At 39.8% G+C, this 19,246-nt stretch overlaps 1 protein-coding gene across 1 annotated transcript; it reads left to right on the plus strand.

Annotated features, from left to right (window-relative positions):
• Positions 1-7,970: 7,970 nt before the first annotated feature.
• Positions 7,971-18,896, plus strand: LOC131195230 (neuritin-like). Its single transcript, XM_058176987.1, has 3 exons — positions 7,971-8,339; positions 9,282-9,447; positions 18,004-18,896. Exons 1-3 carry the CDS (start codon positions 8,297-8,299, stop codon positions 18,227-18,229), a joined length of 435 nt encoding a protein of 144 aa, XP_058032970.1. The 5' UTR covers positions 7,971-8,296; the 3' UTR covers positions 18,230-18,896.
• Positions 18,897-19,246: the final 350 nt, after the last annotated feature.

A 19,246-nucleotide genomic window follows, 5' to 3' on the forward strand; every position in this document is an offset into this window, starting at 1 on the left:
AAGGCCAATCTCTTCCTCCATCAATCTCTCCCCCCTCCCCCACACACATACACAACATTTAGCAGAAAGCGAAGTAGTGGGATCCTTCTCATTGACTTCTCTAGTTTTCTCAAGACTGTTGCTATTGATCTCCAGATAACTCTATTGTGACCCAGGCCCAAGTAGGTAGTAGGAAACTCAGTCCATGAAAAACAGACAGACTTTATTCAAACAGCTGAGAATTACTTCATTCCCAGCGTAGTTCAATTAAATTAAAACAAATTCTTCCCAACACAAATTCCTCAGTCCTATTGCAAACCTTGGTCCAATTAGGCAAACTGCCAACGGCCTTTCTTGGCAAACGTTCAGAAGTCACAAAAATAAATTCAAGATGTAGATGAAGCAGAAGATGAAGCTACCAACGTTGTTTTCCAGCAAAGCCCAAACGCCGTTGCTGGTCTGTTTTAAGCCTCATGGGAGGGGCCAGTCATCTCTTGGCTCTATTCCCAAGTTGTCCTTTTTGCTTGAGCTGCTCTTGCTTTCTGGCAGCTCTTCTCATGTGTGCATTAGGAACAGGCTCCTCCTGTTCCTCTGCCTCACTACTATCAGTATCTGGAGGCTCTGGAGTCCACACCTCACTCCCCGATGGCCCTGGCCTCACCTCAGCCTCATCGCTGTCTGACTCCGTTGCCAGCTCCGCAGGCTGCTGGCAGACCACAACAAACTCCGTCTGTTTCTTTTACCAAGTTGATTCACATCCAAACAAAACTGAAGGATGGGCTTTAACTCACCATCCAGTTTTATTTCTTAGGAATATCTCCCAGACTTATGTGATATTGTAGGACGAAGTTTTACTCTGCATGGTGTTCGTTTTCTACATTTTTAAAAGTTAAATAGAGTTTTTTTTTTAAAAAAAGATGAATAAAATCAGATGGGTTTTTCTCCCCAGATTTAAAAGAAAGGCTTTGATGAACATCTTTGGGATGATTAATAGAGTGATTTTGATAGGTCTAAGTAGGTGGAAAATATGTTTGCCACAGGCAAAAGAAAAGAAAAGAACAGAACAGGAGGGATTAAATTTCAACATTAATACTAGTAATAAATAGTAGCAGTGGTAGAATTTTGGAACCTTGGTTTGAAAGTCTCACATGTGAGCATCCTTGTTACTTTTTTTTCTCTTTTAAGAAACTGGCTTGACTGGACTGACGCTCATTTCAGATGCTCTGAAGATACTGTAGTAAGAAGAATCCTGAAGAGATAGATCTATTAAGTGCCCTATTAATTCATATTCCTGCAATAAATGGGATATTGATCATCCTTCAAACACAAAACCTGTCTGCAGTTGGCAAAGAACTGGGCATGCTTATTCAGGCCAAGGGAGGGGAATAATGGTTATGGGATTTGTATTTCAGGTGGGTCCTTAGGTTTTGCCTATGTGACAAATAACCAGAGGCATATACAACACTATTTATACCAGTCATGGGTTTCAAATTTTTTTACTACCGGTTCTGTGGGCGTGGCATGGTGGGCGTGGCAGGAGAAGGATACTGCAAAATCTCCATTCCCAACCCACTCCAGGGGAAGGATATTGCAAAATCCCCATTCTCTCCCGATCAGCTGGGACTTGGGAGGCAGAGAATAGATGAGGGTGGGGCCAGTCAGAATTTTTACTACCAGTTCTGTGGCATGGCTTGGTGGGCATGGCAGGAGAAAGATATTGCAAAATCTCCATTCCCACCCCACTCTGGGGCCAGCCAAAGGTGGTATTTGCCGGTTCTCTGAACTACTCAAAATTTCCACTACCGGTTCTCCAGAACTGGTCAGAACCTGTTGAAACCCACCTCTGATTTATATCCTTTCTATTGAACCACAAATAAGAGACCTGGCATCATAGCTAAATTTTTCCTTTCAGTCCACAACAACTTCATCTCATCAATTTCTATTTCAGCATATGGAGGGGGGGAATAGCAATAACAGAATTTATATACTATCTCATAGTGCTTTATAGTACTCTCTGGGTAGTTTACAATGTCAGCATTATTTGAATATTGCCCGCAACAATCTGGGTCCTCATTTTACCAACCTCGGAAGGATGGAAGGCTGAGTCAACCTTGAGCCCTGTCAGGATAGAATTCTGCGTTGTGGGCAGAGTTTGCCTGCAATACTGCACTTAACCACTCAGCCACCAGAGTTCCTCAAAATAGGATTGGGTCCTGAGTGCCTTTTGGAAGATTAAAAGAGTGGGAGACAAATCCTTGCTCGTGGCTGATTTAACTATGCTTTCTCCTAGTGTCAGAATTTTTATAAATGTTCCTGTTCTTTCTGAAGAACAGATTGCAGGTATAGCAAGTATATTGTATTGTCTGAACTTGTTGTTAGGATTGCAAATGTTTCATGACCATATTTAGCAACATCTTTTATGTAGGAAATATGGAGAAAAAGTATGTGAGCAGGTGGGGCATCGCCACAGCCCCATTTAAAATACTGTCAGTCCTGGATACCATAATTTAAAAGAGACAGTGACAAATTGGAGTAAGTTAGGAGAAGGACTATTTAGAAGGTAAGATGTCTGAAAACTAAACCCTATGAGTGACAGTTTAAAAAATCTGATATAGCAATAGCACATAGGCTTATATACCACTGCATAGTGCTTTGCAGCCCTCTCTTCTCTCTGTATACCAATGACTGCATCTCCAATGATCCATCTGTTAAGCTACTGAAGTTCGCAGATGACACAACAGTGATTGGTCTCATTCGAGACAATGACGAATCCACATATAGACGAGAGGTCGAACGACTAGCCTTGTGGTGCAACCAAAACAATCTGGAACTGAACACACTTAAAACCGTAGAAATGGTGGTAGACTTTAGGAGAAACCCTTCCATACTTCCACCTTTCACAATACTAGACAACACAGTATCAACAGTAGAAACCTTCAAATTTCTAGGTTCTATCATATCGCAAGATCTCAAATGGACAGCTAACATCAAAAACATCATTAAAAAAGGACAACAAAGAATGTTCTTTCTGTGCCAACTCAGTAAACTCAAACTGCCCAAGGAGCTGCTGATTCAGTTCTACAGAGGAATTATTGAGTCTGTCATTTGCACCTCTATAACTGTCTGGTTCGGTTCTGCAACCCAACAAGAAAAACACAGACTTCAGAGGATAATTAGAACTGCAGAAAAAATAATTGCTACCAACCTGCCTTCCATTGAGGACCTGTATACTGCACGAATCAAGAAGAGGGCTGTGAAAATATTTACAGACCCCTCGCATCCTGGACATAAACTGTTTCAACTCCTACTCTCAAAACGACGCTATAGAGCACTGCACACCAGAACAACTAGACACAAGAACAGTTTTTTCCTGAAGGCCATCACTCTGCTAAACAAATAATTCCATCAACACTGTCAAACTATTTACTGAATCTGCGCTACTATTAATCTTCTCATCGTTCCCATCACCAATCTCTTTCCACTTATGTCTGTATGACTGTAACTTTGTTGCTGGCAATCCTTATGATTTATATTGATATATTGACCCTCAATTGTGTTGTAAATGTTATACCTTGATGAAGGTATCTTTTCTTTTATGTACACTGAGAGCATATGCACCAAGACAAATTCCTTGTGTGTCCAATCACACTTGGCCAATAAAAAAAATATCTATTCTATTCTAAGTGGTTTACGGAGTCAGCTTACTTCCCCCAACAATTTGGATCCTCATTTTACTGATCTTGGAAGGATGGTAGGCTGAATCAACCTTGAGCTGGTCAGGACTGAACGCCTGGCAACAGGCAGAGTTAGCCTGCAATATTGCATTCTAACCACTGCATTACCACGGCTCTTATATACAGTGCTTGGACTACAGAAGAGATGACTGAAGAGAAACACATGATAGTGATCAACTACTTGAAGGTCTGTGACACAGGAGCATTCAATGCCTAAGAGGGCAAGGACCAGAACAATTGGATTAAAACTACAAGGAAAACTGTATGTAAGGAGGAACTTCCTGTTTGACTGTTAGCCAATGGAATGGCATGCAAGAAAAGGGGTGATTTTGCCTTCAAATGAAGTTGAATTAGTCATCTGCTATATGGCTCCCACACTTAAGAGAGGGATGGGCTAGATTCTAAGGTCTCTGAATTAGTATTCTGATTTTGCAAGATAACTTCCTTGATCTGAAAAAGTGATATAGTTTACGTGTTAAATAGGCTTAGTACTCATCAGTGAGTATACAGAATAAAAATGTCTGCTCTCTAGGGTTCGTTCGTGAATAAATGACCTCAGAATCCTCAATGGGCCAACATTTTAGGATATTTATACCCAATAAGCTTTAGTATTTTTGTATGGCTGCCTTGTGCAATGTAATCCTGGCACCAGCTGGAATGTAGAAATGATTTCTCTTTTGCATCAGCCTCATTTACATGTAACAGAAATTATACTGGAGTGGCTAAAGGGAGCTCTTAAGCAGCTCCCTCAAAAAAATAGGCCCAAAACTGGGTTGTCAGTTTTTTTAATTTATTATTTCATTTTGTCACAACAGTATACACAAACATTGTCACAAAAAAAACATATCACGAAGAATATATATATATATATATATATATATATATAAGTAAAGAATATGCATCAGCTATATTAATTTGATATAATGAAGGGAACAATAGGACAGGAATGGTAGGCACTTTTGTGCTCTTATGCACGTCCCTTATAGTCCTCTTAGGAATGGGGTGAGGTCAATAGTAGACAGTTTTTGGTTGAAGATTTTGGGATTTTGAGTAGAGACTATGGAGTCAGGTAGTGTGTTCCAAGCATTAACAACTCTGTTACAGAAGTCATATTTTCTGCAATCAAGTTTGAACGGTTGACATTAAGCTTGAACCTATTTTTTGCTCTTGTAATATTGCGATTGAAGCTGAAGTAGTCTTTTACAGGAAGGATATTGCAATAGATGATTTTGTGCAAATGTTTTGTATGCTCTAGTTAGTAGTGTAGAGTTAGTTAGTAGTTAGTTAGTAGTGTAGAGTTAGTGTAGAGTTAGTAGTCTAGTTAGTGTGTAGTGTAGGAAAGAGCATTACTCTAATACAGCAGCCTTAACTGAATCAGATTTAGTGATTAATCCCAATTGCCTCTATTTGCGCAACAGTGAGCCAATCAGATTTTAGCATTGTGTAGGAATGCTAAAATCTTTTAAGCTTTTATAGGATTTTAATAGCATATTAATGAGGACCAGTTTGATATAGTGATTAAAGCCTAGAAACCTGGAAACTGTGAGTTCTAGTCCTGTCTTAGGCGTTGAAGCTAACTGGGTGACTTTGGGCCAATCACCCTCTCTCAGCCTTAGGAAGGAGGCAATGGCCACATGCTTCTGAAATCTTGCCAACTTCAAGGTCTAGTCCAGCCAGTTGCCAAGAGTCAACATTGACTTGAAGGCAGAGAACCAATATAATGGCACACTTGAAAATGATAGCTGAAGACTTTCTATGCATAGCATGGTGGCCATAAGAAACATAAGCAGCTACAGAGCACTGATTTACTAGAATTCTGTCTAAATCTCGACTCCCCCTCCCATGAGCCCTACCAGTTTACCTTTTCTGTTTTCCTAGACAAGTGTATACATTTCTAGCCAAAGGATTCCACTGAATCCATTCATTTAGAAACCTCTTAGAAACAAACTTGAAGATTGGCAGTTGGGAGCTTTATTTCAAAAATTATTACTTTATTTTAGTAAAAAACAACAACAGTCAGATAAAGCAGGAAACTAAAAAAAGTTGTCTATAGGAACACTGGCATACCAGGGCACAAATGCTGGGAGTATCTAGGACAGTGGTTCTCAACCAGTGGTCCATGGAAGAAAAGGTTGAGAACCCCTGATCAAGGATATCGTGTTCTTCCAGCCAATGACCTAGGAGTGCCTGCCTTTCTAATAGTTTGTGTCAATTTTGAATCAGACCTGACAGAAGCCATTTTTCTATTTCTCAGTTGCCACTCAAAGTGGGGGGGGGGGAAGGAGGATGAAATACATTGCTAGACAAAACACAGAAGTTTCTTGTGGGAACCAAGGTCATCTCTACAGATGGTAGATAGAAATGGGGAGGAATGCCTGGAGACCAATTAACCTCATTGGCCAACGTTTAATTATACTGAAACTGTGGGAAACATTTAGAGTTGGTTTTCCATTTGATTGTGTCAATATGATGTATCCAATAAAGAAGTTCTTAGAGGAAGATTTTAGCTTCCGAGTTCTGATTTGCTTGGGTTCGTTAGTCGGGATCATGATGTTTGATTTGTAAGAATCAAGAAGCCTGCAAGTTAGTTGGCATCATCTCTTGTCACCACCTCCTTACAAATTGAGCTGCCATTTAAAGGCAGGTACCAGATCCAGCAAACCTTCCCCAGAGCTGTGGACCATCTTACAGCTCAGCAGGATGCATGCAAAGGATGCTCTGAAGGAGACCCAATTCAATCAACACCAACATGTTTTGTGAGGATCAGAAACAGGAGATTAAAATCAGCCTTAACCTTTTGGTTTAACTGCACTGAGCATGCTGAAGTAGGGCTACTGAGGGCTTCAAAAGCAAGAGAAATAGGAGTTAAGGCCAAGTTAAGACATTTTAGTAATTGGAAATGTTCCTGTAATTTGGCTAGAGGCACATCTTCTATATTACCTATTCTGATTCATAAACCTACTTAAAAGTAAACTTATGTATTCTGAAGGGATAGATTCTGATTGGGTACATCCTGAACACATGCAACCGCCTCTGACTTTTTTGACAAGCTATTGAAGTTTAAGATAAGCTGGTTAAGCAGAATTGGGTTTTTTTAGAATCATGACTTGGAACTAGTGGTGGGATTCAAATTTTTTTACTACCGGTTCTTTGGGCGTGGCTTTGTGGGTGTGGCATGGCTTGGTGGGCGTGGCAGAGGAAGGATATTGTAAAATCCCCATTTCCATCCCACTCCTGGGGAAGGTTACTGCAAAAATCCCATTTCCTCCTGATCAGCTGGAACTCAGGAGGCAGAGAATAGATGGGTGCGGGGCCAGTCAGACATCGTATTTACCGGTTCTCTGAACTACTCAAAATTTCCACTACCGGTTCTCCAGAACTGGTCAGAACCTGCTGAATACCACCTCCGATTGCCTTGTGTTACCTCTGGAACAGAATTCAGCCTCCAATAGTCCACAAATTAGTAATTTCCTAAATTAACACTTCTTTTCTCTCAATCTTTATTTTATTCAAAACAGTAATTAAAATGTGTGTGCCCGCTTCCCAAGGAGAGGAATTATTATCTTTGAAAGGCATTTATCAGTATTCAGAGAAGGAGGACAATTTATGTACATGTTGGTTTTGTCTTGTTTATGCACTCTTTTGTAGTGTTGTTCAGTTTGATTCATTTTTGTATTACTAAAATACAAAAAAAATGAAATAAACTGAACAACACTACAAAAGACTGCATAAACAAGACAAAACCAACATGTACATAAATTGTCCTCCTTCTCTGAATACTGATAAATGCCTTTCAAAGATAATTTGAATTCTCCAGAATTCTCCAGAACAGGTCAGAACCACCTCTGCTTGGAATGCTAGTCAAAAATGTTATAAACTGCAGTGATTCACTGAACATGGTGGCAAAAAAAAGGGGGGTGGGGGGTGGGGGTGGTGCAAAAGTGAATTGCAACATTCACTTCAGTGGGGATTCACTTAGGAACAGACCTGTTGGGCCCAGTTGCGGTCGTAAACGGAGGACTCTTACCTGTAATTCCCATCTTCCCTGATGAATGGCTGGATCTAATGGATCTCACAGGAATTGATGTAACTGCTCTCCAGATCCCAAACCTTTTTCAGAACCTGCGCCAGGACTTGGGGCTAAGATCACATGGCTGGAGGAGCCCACCGGAATGGATTCAGATGGGTTTTCTGGGAAGTGGGCTAGTTCTGCCCTTTCCCTCTTTTTTCTTCCCTGCCTCCTTCGACCAGCGACGTCCCCCGCCGTGTCCGTCTCGCGTGGCTGTTCCGCAAAGCACCTGGGCAAGGTCTGCCCTGCCCTGCCCTGAGCGCCAGAGAGCCAGACCCGAGCGAGAGCAGAGGCAGAGCAAACGCGCTCCGAAGGGGAATCGCGGCACTTTCCCTCCTCCCCACCCGCCGTGTAGAGGTGCCCGCGGAGCTTTGCCAGGGTCCCGCCTTGTCTTTCTCGTCGGGAGGTCGAGAAGCCCCTCGGGTCCTCCCCAGGGAAGAGGAATGGGAGGGCTGCCGCTGGCGGCGACCCAGTTTACCCGGAGCCCCTAAAACAGGCAGTCACAGCGGCGACAATGGCACTCCGACCCGGCACGGTGCTGCTACTCATCACGCTGGGTAAGCTCAAATCTCGTCCCGATCGCGGACGCCGGTCCAGCGGGAATGGCATCCTCTGGGTGGGTACGTGGAGGCGGTGGGGGCTTGTCGAAACCATAACGGGAACTTTAAAAAAAAATCCAGATATGTTAAGACAGTTTACTAGGCAAGAATTGATGTTATTCCTCTTTCTCTGCATCTTTAGAAGGTTGCGGGAAACGTTCCTCCGTTAACTTCCCGAAATTGATAAAGACTGTAGAAGAGCCCGAGATAGTGTTAGTGATGGGCAACTTCTGACTACAAACTTAGTTAAATCCATGGTTTCGATTCCAAGGGAAAACTTCCCAAGGAACACTTTCAGAATTCAGTGAGACTTTGGTGAGACTTGCCGAAAGCAGGGACGGCGAATTCAGAATGAAGCAAGTTTATTTCTCCTTTCATGTACTGATTCGTTTTATTATTCGTGGCTGCTTTTTTCTTTTAAGTACTGGGCGCATCTTTTCTTCCATTTTACGTTTTAAATAGCTTTGTAAAAGAGCGCACTTTACAAGAGATCATACTGGCTCAGCTCTTTGTTTAGTCCCTCCTTTGGAAACCATGTATTCCAGGTCAAAATCCCTAACACTGATCTCGTCAAGCGAGTTGTATCTTACTATGCTATGCTATAGTTTGTTAAAGCATAGTTTATTTGAATAAACTCCATAACCGGCTCGGGTTGCATAACACCAATCAAATACTGTGACTTTCAAATGATTCCATAAAGACATTGTGGCTCAATGCAATGTTTGAAGCAGAATTCTACTTAGTACTTAATTTTGGTTCTGCTTCTTGTATATGATGACCATTCATTATGTGTGTGTATTGCATATATGTATATTGTGCTTCTTATTTGGTCTTTAGATGAAGTCCCTGGAAAAAGAGGTGTGCTATCAGATGCTACATTAAGCCCCTTTCCATTTTCAGGGTACTTGCTCCAGTTACTGACGGCAGAAACTCAGTGTGAAAATATTTATCAAGATTTCTCTGGCTGCATCTTAAAATTAGGAGAGAACATGGCTAGATATGAAGAAGAAGCTGAAGAAGACAAATTGAACCAGAGTCTGGTGCAAGGATTGCAGGTTGTTTGTGGGTGAGCAGCAAACCTCTAAACTGTACTGTAGGAACATCCTATCGTGATGTGTATCTTGAATATGCTGCAGTTGTCCCTTTAATCATTTAGAATAACAAAATAACATAGTTGGAAGGGACCTTGGAGGTCTTCTAGTCCAACCCCTGCTCAAGCAGGAAACCTGACCTATACCCCTTCAGACAAATGATTATCCAATCTCTTCTTAAAAACTTCCAGTGTTGGAGCATTTACAACTTCTGTAGGCAAGTTGTTCCGCTGATTAATTGTTCTAAATGTCAGGAAATTTCTCCTTAGTTCTAGGTTGGTTCACTTGTTGATTAGCTTCCATCCATTGCTTCTTGTCCTGCCAACCTTCTAAATCAGAATGACCGATATCCCAAATACCAGTGGAAAAATGAAGTTTTCCACTCTCATAGTACTGTAGTTGGTCTCATGTAGCAAATTGTGTTACCCATAGAAAATGGTTCCATCTTTCTGCTTAGCCATAGGAACCACAATAATGGAAGTGAGCTTTCTTTTGAAACTGACTTGGATTTACTATGCTTTTGTCATAGGAAATGCTATCATAGGCACTTCCTCAAAGACAACCATCAAATGAAAGCAAAAGACTAATTAAAGTTAGTACCAATACAAGAGAACAAGTCCTTCATTGTTGAGAAGTGCTTGCTGTCCGTTATTGACATGTTCGAACCCTAGATTCTAAACACAATTAGAAATGTCATTTTGTAGATAGCAAAGACAAAGCCAATTCTGCTGCCTCTTATGAAACATGCATTTGGTTTCAAGTAAAGAATGGGGTACCATACTAGAATTTTAAGAAATCTGCTTCCGTGAATATAATTTGAGCCTGAGCAGTTTTGGTTGGCTACCAATTCAGTGTGGTGGCTTTCATCCAATCAGTGCCCTGATAGGCATAATATGATTAGATTTTCTGGTATCCAATTCTTTGATTTAAGGCAACTATAAGGGAAGGATGATACTTAGTTGGGGCTGTAGTGCTGGGAAGGAGTTCATCCTTTATCTGGTCTAATTTCTCCACTCACTTTAATCCCACAACCTTCAAAGCTTCAATTAATATAGCTTTATCATTTGTTTTGTGGTGCTTGCTGAATTTCCTCCGTCTGCAACAGCCTTTGACTTTAAACTATGCCTTTTCTAACTACCAATATTAACCGTAATGGTAGTGTTTCGTTATCCCCACTGTTCTTTGCCAGGCTTGGGTTTGCCACCTTAGGCAGCTTCACAGCCAGAGGACTAAGGAGAATACAAACACATCTGGTTGTTTATCTTTAATCTAATCAAGTGCAAGAAGAAAGCAGTAAAATAGCAAAAGCATCAAGATGTTGGAAATTTAGCTTCCAGCAAGCCTGAGCAGAGAATGATTATAAGCAGACATGAGAATGGGAAGAAATAAAGGAATTGTAGAGATAAATGCCGATCATTGAAGTTTCCAAGCTCTGTCCAGCGTTTTGCTCTGTCCAGCAAAATGCTGGACAGAGCAAACATATAGACAAACTAGGAAATGTACAAAACAATTAAGGAAAAAGCCAGAAGTTCTGGAGAAACACTGTCCTGTCAAAACTGTGTGAGAAGAACTATTGAGATGTGGGAATGTAGAAACCACAGTAAATTCGATTGTGATAAAGCTGAAAGAAAGACCAGATAGAAGAGGGCAAAGAAATTTTTCATGCAATTAAAGGAAGGGATTAATAAAGGAAAAATAAGCATTTGGTAGAGGACAGAAGAAAGGATGCCGATGTAAAGAACATTACTGGATGTGGAATCCTAGTACTAGATGATGATGATGATGCAGATTACTGTATCGGTAGTCCTTGACTTACAACCATAACTGAACCCAACATTTCTGCTGCTTAGTGAGACATTTGTTAAATGAATTTTGCTCCATATTATGACTTTTCTTGCCACGGTTGTTAAGTTTTTAAAGTTTTTCTTGGTGGAGTATTTTTAAGGGAACTTCGGGGCTCTGGGAAGAGTCTCACCTTCGGTTTTTCTTGGTGGAGGTTTTAAAGGTAGCCTTGCGATGGTGATGGTGGTGAGGGATTCGGTGGCTGGGGTTTCGGTGGCGGGGATCCATAGCCTAGCCTCAGATTCAGCATTTATGCGTAAGGGATCCGTAGCCTCTGGCGGGATTCAGTGGCAAGGACCTAGTGATCTGCGGCAGTGGGGGTGGGGATTTGGCTTCTGCGGTGGGGATCCGTAGCTTGCAGCAGTTAAGAAATTTTATTTTTTTAAATTTTTTTATTTTATTTGCATTTATATCCCGCCCTTCTCCGAAGACTCAGGGCGGCTTACACTATGTCAAGCAATAGTCTTCATCCATTTGTATATTATATACAAAGTCAACTTATTGCCCCCCAACAATCTGGGTCCTCATTTTACCTACCTTATAAAGGATGGAAGGCTGAGTCAACCTTGGGCCTGGTGGGACTTGAACCTGCAATATTGCAAGCAGTTGCTGTTAATAACAGGTTGCATTAGCCTGTTGAGCTAACAAACATGTTTATAAACAAACATACAGTACATAATCAGTTGTTCAGTGCTTCATCTGAGTACATCTTTTGTGTCTTCTTCTTGTTCTCCAATGTTAATCATTTCATAATATCATCATTTCATTTATTGTAACAATTCTCCCACATTTCTTGCTTTACTATTAATACATTTATCAATCTTCTCTCTCCTCTGTCTTCTTCCCATATTTCATTACAACATTACCCCATATATAGTTCTTCTCTAACCAATGGTAGAATTGTCCCCATATCTTAAAATATTCAGATTCCTCTCTTTCTTTAATTATCAAAGTCAATCTATTCATTTCTGCACAACCCAATATTTTCTTAATTAATTCTCCCTCTGTAGGGATTTTTTTCTGCTTTCCATCTTTGCACAAATACTATCCTTGCTGCAGTTAAGAAATGTTAAGGGACTCACTGCAGTTATTAAGGTAGTAACAAGGGTGTTAAGTGAATCTTGCTCCCCCATTGTCTTGGCTTGTCAGAAGGTCATCAAAGCTAATCACATGATCCTAGGAATTACAATTGTCAAATATATGAGTCTGTTGCAAAACATTCTAATTTTGATCGTGTGACTATAGGGATGCTGCAAATATTATAAGTGTAAAAAAATGATCATGAGTCCCTTTTTTTTAGTGCCGTTGTAACGCCAAACGGGTCACTGAATGAACTGTTGTAAATCGAGGACTAACTGTATAAACACTTTCAAGAGAGCCAGCCTGATGTAGTGGTTAAGATGTTGGATTAGGACTGGGGAGATTCATGTGCTTTCTTAGACATGGCAGCCAGCTGAGTGACCGTGGGGCCAGTGTTACTTTGCAACAAGCTGGCAGGAAAACAAAACCTCTTGTAGCATCATGAGTTGCTAGCTTTGCTGTGTGAACTATGGTAAGTTAGCATAATGCAAAAGAAGCAGATTCTGTGACCAAGAGGAACTGAAATAAGACTGCACCGTGCTTTCAAATATTAAAAGCACTTTAAATGTATTATTTTATTGCTCCCAACAATACTGACACATCATTCAGTATTATTGTCCCCAGTACTTTTATTTCAATAGGGAAGGTAGAGTTAAGGACAACAGGGAGAGATTTATAAAAGGTCAGCATGAATTCACAGAAGATTTGAACTGATTTTTTTTTTTTTAATCCTGTAGGAAGTTGACATTTCTTCCAACAATCCATCAGTCACTTTGTAGCTTCAGCACAAAATTAGTTGTGTTTATCATGAAGGACAATGGCAGCGAAAATGCTTATGAGTCCACTCCTGCAGCTAAAGTGGGATATTGAAAGCTAGAGACACTTCTTTCAGATTGAGTATTGGGGATAGAGTATTGGGGATAGAGAAGGGCAGAAGGAAGAGCCATTATCTTATTAATGGTTCCTGGGCCAATAAGCCACAATTGAGCCACAAGAGGCCCAAAAGGGCCTCTTGTGGCTCAACAGGCTAATGCAGTCTGTTATTAACACAACTGCCTGCAATTACAATTACTGCAGGTTCAAGTCCCACCAGGCCCAAGGTTGACTCAGCCTTCCATCCTTTATAAGGTAGGTAAAATGAGGACCCAGATTGTTGGGGGGGCAATACAAGTTGACTTTGTATATAATATACAAATGGATGAGACTATTGCCTTACACAATGTAAGCCGCCCTGAGTCTTCGGAGAAGGGCGGGATATAAATTCAAATAATAATAATAATAATAATAATAATAATAATAATAATAATAATAACAACAACAACAACAACAACAACAACAACAACAACAACAACAACTTGAGAAAAATGTCTCAGACAAATCCTTCCTTAGTTTACACAAAGATAAAGTGAGGGAGGGGGAACTTAGACTTGAAAGATTCTATAACAGTACTAAAGCTGTTAAAATAAAAATAGTACGGACCTATTCAGCAGCACTTAGCACTTAGATTTATATGCCGCTTCACAGTGCTTTACAGCCCTCTCTAAGCAGTTTACAGAGTCAGCATATTGCCCCAACTATCTGGGTCCTCATTTTACCCATCTTGGAAGGATAGAAAGCTGAATCAACCTTGAGCCTGGTGAGATTTGAACTGCTGAACTGCAGCTAGCAGTCAGCTGAAGTAGCCTGCAGTGCTGCACTCTAACCACTCCGCCACCTCGGCTCTTGGCATTGGTTTCTTAGTTTACGCTACCACTGGGGGCTAACAGATTCCAAAAAGATGCCAAAGCTATTTGTTTTTTCCTCATCTATCACACAACAGAACAAGATTTTCAGCTTGCTCTGTTGTGTTCTGCAGCTCAATTTTTTTTAAAAAGAAAAATCAGTTACCAGAAGAACCTTCAAACTTAAATATGTGCTGGTGCATATCTTTTCAAGATGTGAAAAAATGCAAAACAGTGGTACAGAATGTAATGGGGAAATAGAATATAGAATAGAATAGAATTCTTTATTGGCCACTTTATTGTGATTGGGGACACAAGGAATTTTTCTTGGTGTATACGCTCTCGGAGTACATAAAAGAAAAGATACATTCATCAAGAAAAAAACCAATAGTCTGATAATGAAACTTGACTAAAGAAACATTGAAAAATGAAAGTGGTTCTTGATTCAGTGCTGAAGGAACACATTTATGCACACGAACAATGAACAATATGACAATGTGCAACCTTGAGAAAAAGTGAAGATGAGAAATGTAATAAAAAATTTTCCACAGACAGAAAAAAAAAAAGAACGGAGCTCTTGCAGAGTACAGCTTGATGTAAAACGTATAGTTAGACTGATACAAGGGAGAGGAATCACAGTTCCCAGTTTGAAAGATCTGCAGTACTGCCAGTTACTTGCCAAGCATGATTTAAGATGTTGGTCTTGGCATTGGAAGCTCAGATAACTTAGGGTACAATTATCCAAACCTGGCATGCAGAAGAAGTCCTTTTGAAAATGCCCCTATTGGATTACTTTTCTGGTTCTTGACCGAGAAGTCCTGCTCTTGTATTGCTCCCAGTTGATAGGATGCTATTGCTCAGGAGTTATATTTGCCACCAGTCTCTCAGCATTTAGAAAAAAAAATCCTTTGGATTAATTTTGGGGAGGTTCTTAACTGTTCATTGATTTTAGTATTGATAATTTGTTTTAAACCTTTTTATACTCTGTTTTTCCTAAATTTTGTTAGCCATTCTGAGTATTTGCTAGCATTACAGGATGGGGTTTAAGGCAAAGAAATAAACAAATCATTAAAGAATACATGATTACTTTACTGACAAGTTTGTCCTTCCATACCCATGTTATCCATGCACACCAAAACAACAAGAACAGTTTTTCCCCAAATGCCATCACTCTGCTAAACAAATAATTCCCTCAATACTGTCAAACTATTCACTAAGTCTGCATTACTACTACTATTAATCTTCTCATCGTTCCCATCACCCATCTCCTCCCACTAAGGACTGCATGACTGTAACTTTGTTGCTTGTATCCTTAGGATTTATATTGATTGTTCCTTAGTATGATTTGATTGCTTATTTGTGCCCTATGACTATCCTTAAGTGTTGTACCTTATGATTCTTGACGAATGTATCTTTTCTTTTTATGTACACTGTTAACTTATGCACCAAAGACAAATTCCTTGTATGTCCAATCACACTGGGCAAATAAAGAATTCTATTCTGTTCTGTTCTGTTCTGTTCTATTCTATTCTACTCTACTCTACTCTATGCTACTGTACTCTATTCTGGACACAGATTCCTAGTGGACAGCATAATTGCTGTGTTGATGGCATTTTCCTGCTCCCATGTCATATTTTTCTTTTTTCCTCTTTGTGAGGAAGCACTCTGTTGTGTGAACCTCATAAGTCTTCTTATGCGTCAGGAACAATTAGGGTTCCTGTGGGGTTCTAGCACAAAATAAGCAAAGTCCCTATTGTTGCACTACAAGAGTTGAATCAGACAAAGACAAAAATCTTAGTCTTCCTTCTACAGTACTGTTGTGCATCTAAGACTAGCATCTTTTCTGAGGAAGCTTCTGCGTCTCTGCTGTCTACAAGAAGAAAAGGCTTATTGGTGACAGATATGATTAGAACGAATGCTTTGGAAAGTGATCTAGAATAGAATTAGTTTTGTTTTGGTGTATTTGCCTTTAAAGAGGTTGGATTGTGCAACATCCTCCCAAATCTAAAACTGACAGAGCATGTGACATAATTTGATTCCCAAACAAATAAAGTCTGTAAAAACCAAGCATTGGAAAATTGAAATTATCCAGTTGAAAGGGGAAGAGTCAAAAGAGAGAATCCCGATCCTCTGACAAATGGCCACTTCAGTCCTTACTCTCCTCCTTCCTTTTTTTTTTTTTTAATATGGAACCAGATAACATCCAACTGCTTTGACACTGGATTGCTTCCCCTTACTTTAACCTCCCCCACCCCATTGCTGCAGGATTCAGAGGAAACAACCATAGAAATTCAAAGCACAGTTTACCTTGTTTTGCACCAATCTCTCTCATTATTGTCTTAGAAGATTTCTTCTACCACATCTCTTCTATTTAATGAGTTCTTGACAGTTGGCAATCAACTAGAGGCTCTTTTAGTGTGATTTCAGGGTCTTTTTAAGGGGAAAGCAATTGCCCTGGGCACCACCACATGGTGGAGGCTCCCTCCAAAGGATAATTTAATATTTGAAATCATTCAGTGCTTTAATATTTTTCATGCAAGTTGGCAAAAGCTATCTTGTCAATTTTATAATGGTTTCTTAGTATGCTACGGATTTCAATGTACAAAATAAGAACAAATGGAGAAAAACATTACATTGATGTAGAATATAGTCAGAATATATAGTGATGGGTTGTTTAGATAAACATTTCTCTTAAAACAGCCATATTGGTGGTTTAAAGTGGTACCAATGCTATTTCTTGCTCTCAGTCTGCAAGTTTCAACACAAAACTTCTGGAAAATACCCATTTCACTAAAGCTGCTTTAGCACACCATAAAAGCACAATATATGAAAGCACAATATATATGAAACCACAACGTAAGATTGTAAGTATATCACCAGTTCGGTGTTGGGTTAAGGCATCAGACTAGAAACCAAGACCATGAGTTCTAATTTTCATAAATAAACAAGGAAGGGAAGAAAAAAAAAAGAACTTTGAAGGTCTGCATCTACATAAACCAGAGTTTTTAAAGATTTGGCAATGTTAAGATGGATGGACTAGGAGTTGAAGTCTACCTGTGTGAAGTCTGAAAAATATCTAGATGAAGGGTTACCTCTGATATCCTTCATTGCTGCCCCTATAATCCTGCCTGACTATAACTGTTAAAAATAAGTGGAAATATGTCTTGCAATTTCCAGGCAGGAAGCTTACAAAAAGAGTTTCTGAAGCTCTAAAATAGGCTTTAGCTGACTAGATATGAAAAATTGCTCAATCTAAAAAAAATTTAAACCCTCAGAAAACAGCAATTGCATCAACATGTGGGATTCTCCTTATTTAGCTGCCTGCCTCGACTTCCCTGTAATGCCCCCAAAACCATTAGAAAATTTCCCATTCTTGACTAGATAAACCTTTTCGGAGTTTATAGTCTTGTACGGCAGGCACTTTTCAGCTGCAAAGTGTTAAATACTCCATTAGGATTATTTTGGAGATCCTGCTGCATACTTGGAACAGTATCCTCCTGTGACCTGGAAAAGATTCTGTACAGAGGAACTATATATTAATTATAGTCATTGTGTGAGGATAGGTTTCTTTGCTTCTCAGAGTTGATTTTCTATAATGGAGAGAATTAAAGCATTTCATTTATTTAAAAAAAAAAGACCTAAAGTAGATCATAAACGCAGAGACCAATTAACTAGATATTATGGATGGTGGATGGACAGATGGATAGACAGGCTATGTTCTTCATAGATGGCTCACATCTATCTGTGTCTTTTGTGGTAAAGAACTGTGGAGTCTTTAGTCTCTCTGCACTTGATGGGATCTCAGAGGACCCCACACTTCAACCCCGAGCTACAAATATTCTCTTCTATTGGTGGTAAATAACATCTTGTTTCCTTTTTCTTTTGCAGATATTGGAACGAATTTCATAATTGTGCGATGGCTACTCTTCGGGTGTGCCAGAAGGAGATGGTGACTGTCTGGGAAAAGTTGAAAAGGGAATCTAGAAAAATCAAATTTGAAGGCAATCTTTTTGACCTCTGCATCTCCAGTAACTACCAGAATTTACCCTCATCCCAGGTCCCAACCCTTTTTCTATTAGGCATCACTCTGATGCTCATTTGGTTCAATTTATGAAGGCAACAGCTCTGTGATTTTGTACAAATTAATGAATGCTTCCCCCCCCCTCTTAATATTTGGAAAATATTGTTTCTGGCGGTTTTTTCCCCCTGTTTTAGTGAATTTTCAATTGTGGTAACAGAATTTCCTAACGTTTAATTTTTCCAGTGAGATCAGTTGTAAATATGGCAAGCGTTCCAATTGAATTTTGACAATCAAAAGTTGTGCATGCCTTAAGGATCTCAAAATTAAATGACTAAAATACAGCTTGCATAGGAAACTATGGCACGAGTGGAATGGTGTCACCAGATTTTGTATCGTGACCTGCTAATTAGGGTTTGCTTTGGTAAACCTCTCATTCCAACCGTTGTACTGATTTCTACATTTAAAGAACTTTTTAGCAACTTTCTTTTTGTATATAGATGTAACTTCTGTAATTAATAGATTTGCAGTTTTAAGAAAGAAAATGTTGGGGAACTCAAGAGGGTCACATGCAGAGGTGGGTTTCAGCAGGTTCTGACCAGTTCTGGAGAACCGGAAATTGGAGTAGTTCAGAGAACTGGTAGTAAAAATTCTGACTGGCCCGACCCCCATCTATTTTCTGCCTCCCAAAGTCCCCACTGATCAGGAGAAAAAGGAGATTTTACAGTATCTTTCCTCTGCCACAGCCACCAAGCCACAGCCACCAAGCCATGCCATGCCCACCAAGCCACGCCCACAGAACCGGTAGTAAAAAAAATTGAAACCCACCACTGGTCGCATGAGATTTTAAAATAACTGAATTCTCTCAGCAGAGTATGATGGGTTTTATTATCTACCTGAAATGAGCTCCCCAAAATGTCCAAAGGAAGATTACAGATTGATGATTGACTTGTTTTTAAAGTCTTATTTAAAGACTTTAAATAAGACTTATTTAAAGGTATTTAAAGAAATGATTAGTCATGGAAGAGATTTATGTTATGTTGGTATATGACTTCAGAACTAAAGAATATTGACCACCAGGTCCAAGGTTGACTCAGCCTTCCATCCTTTATA

The sequence above is a fragment of the Ahaetulla prasina genome, chromosome 3, assembly GCF_028640845.1.
Source record: "Ahaetulla prasina isolate Xishuangbanna chromosome 3, ASM2864084v1, whole genome shotgun sequence".
Taxonomy (NCBI): Eukaryota; Metazoa; Chordata; class Lepidosauria; order Squamata; family Colubridae; genus Ahaetulla; species Ahaetulla prasina.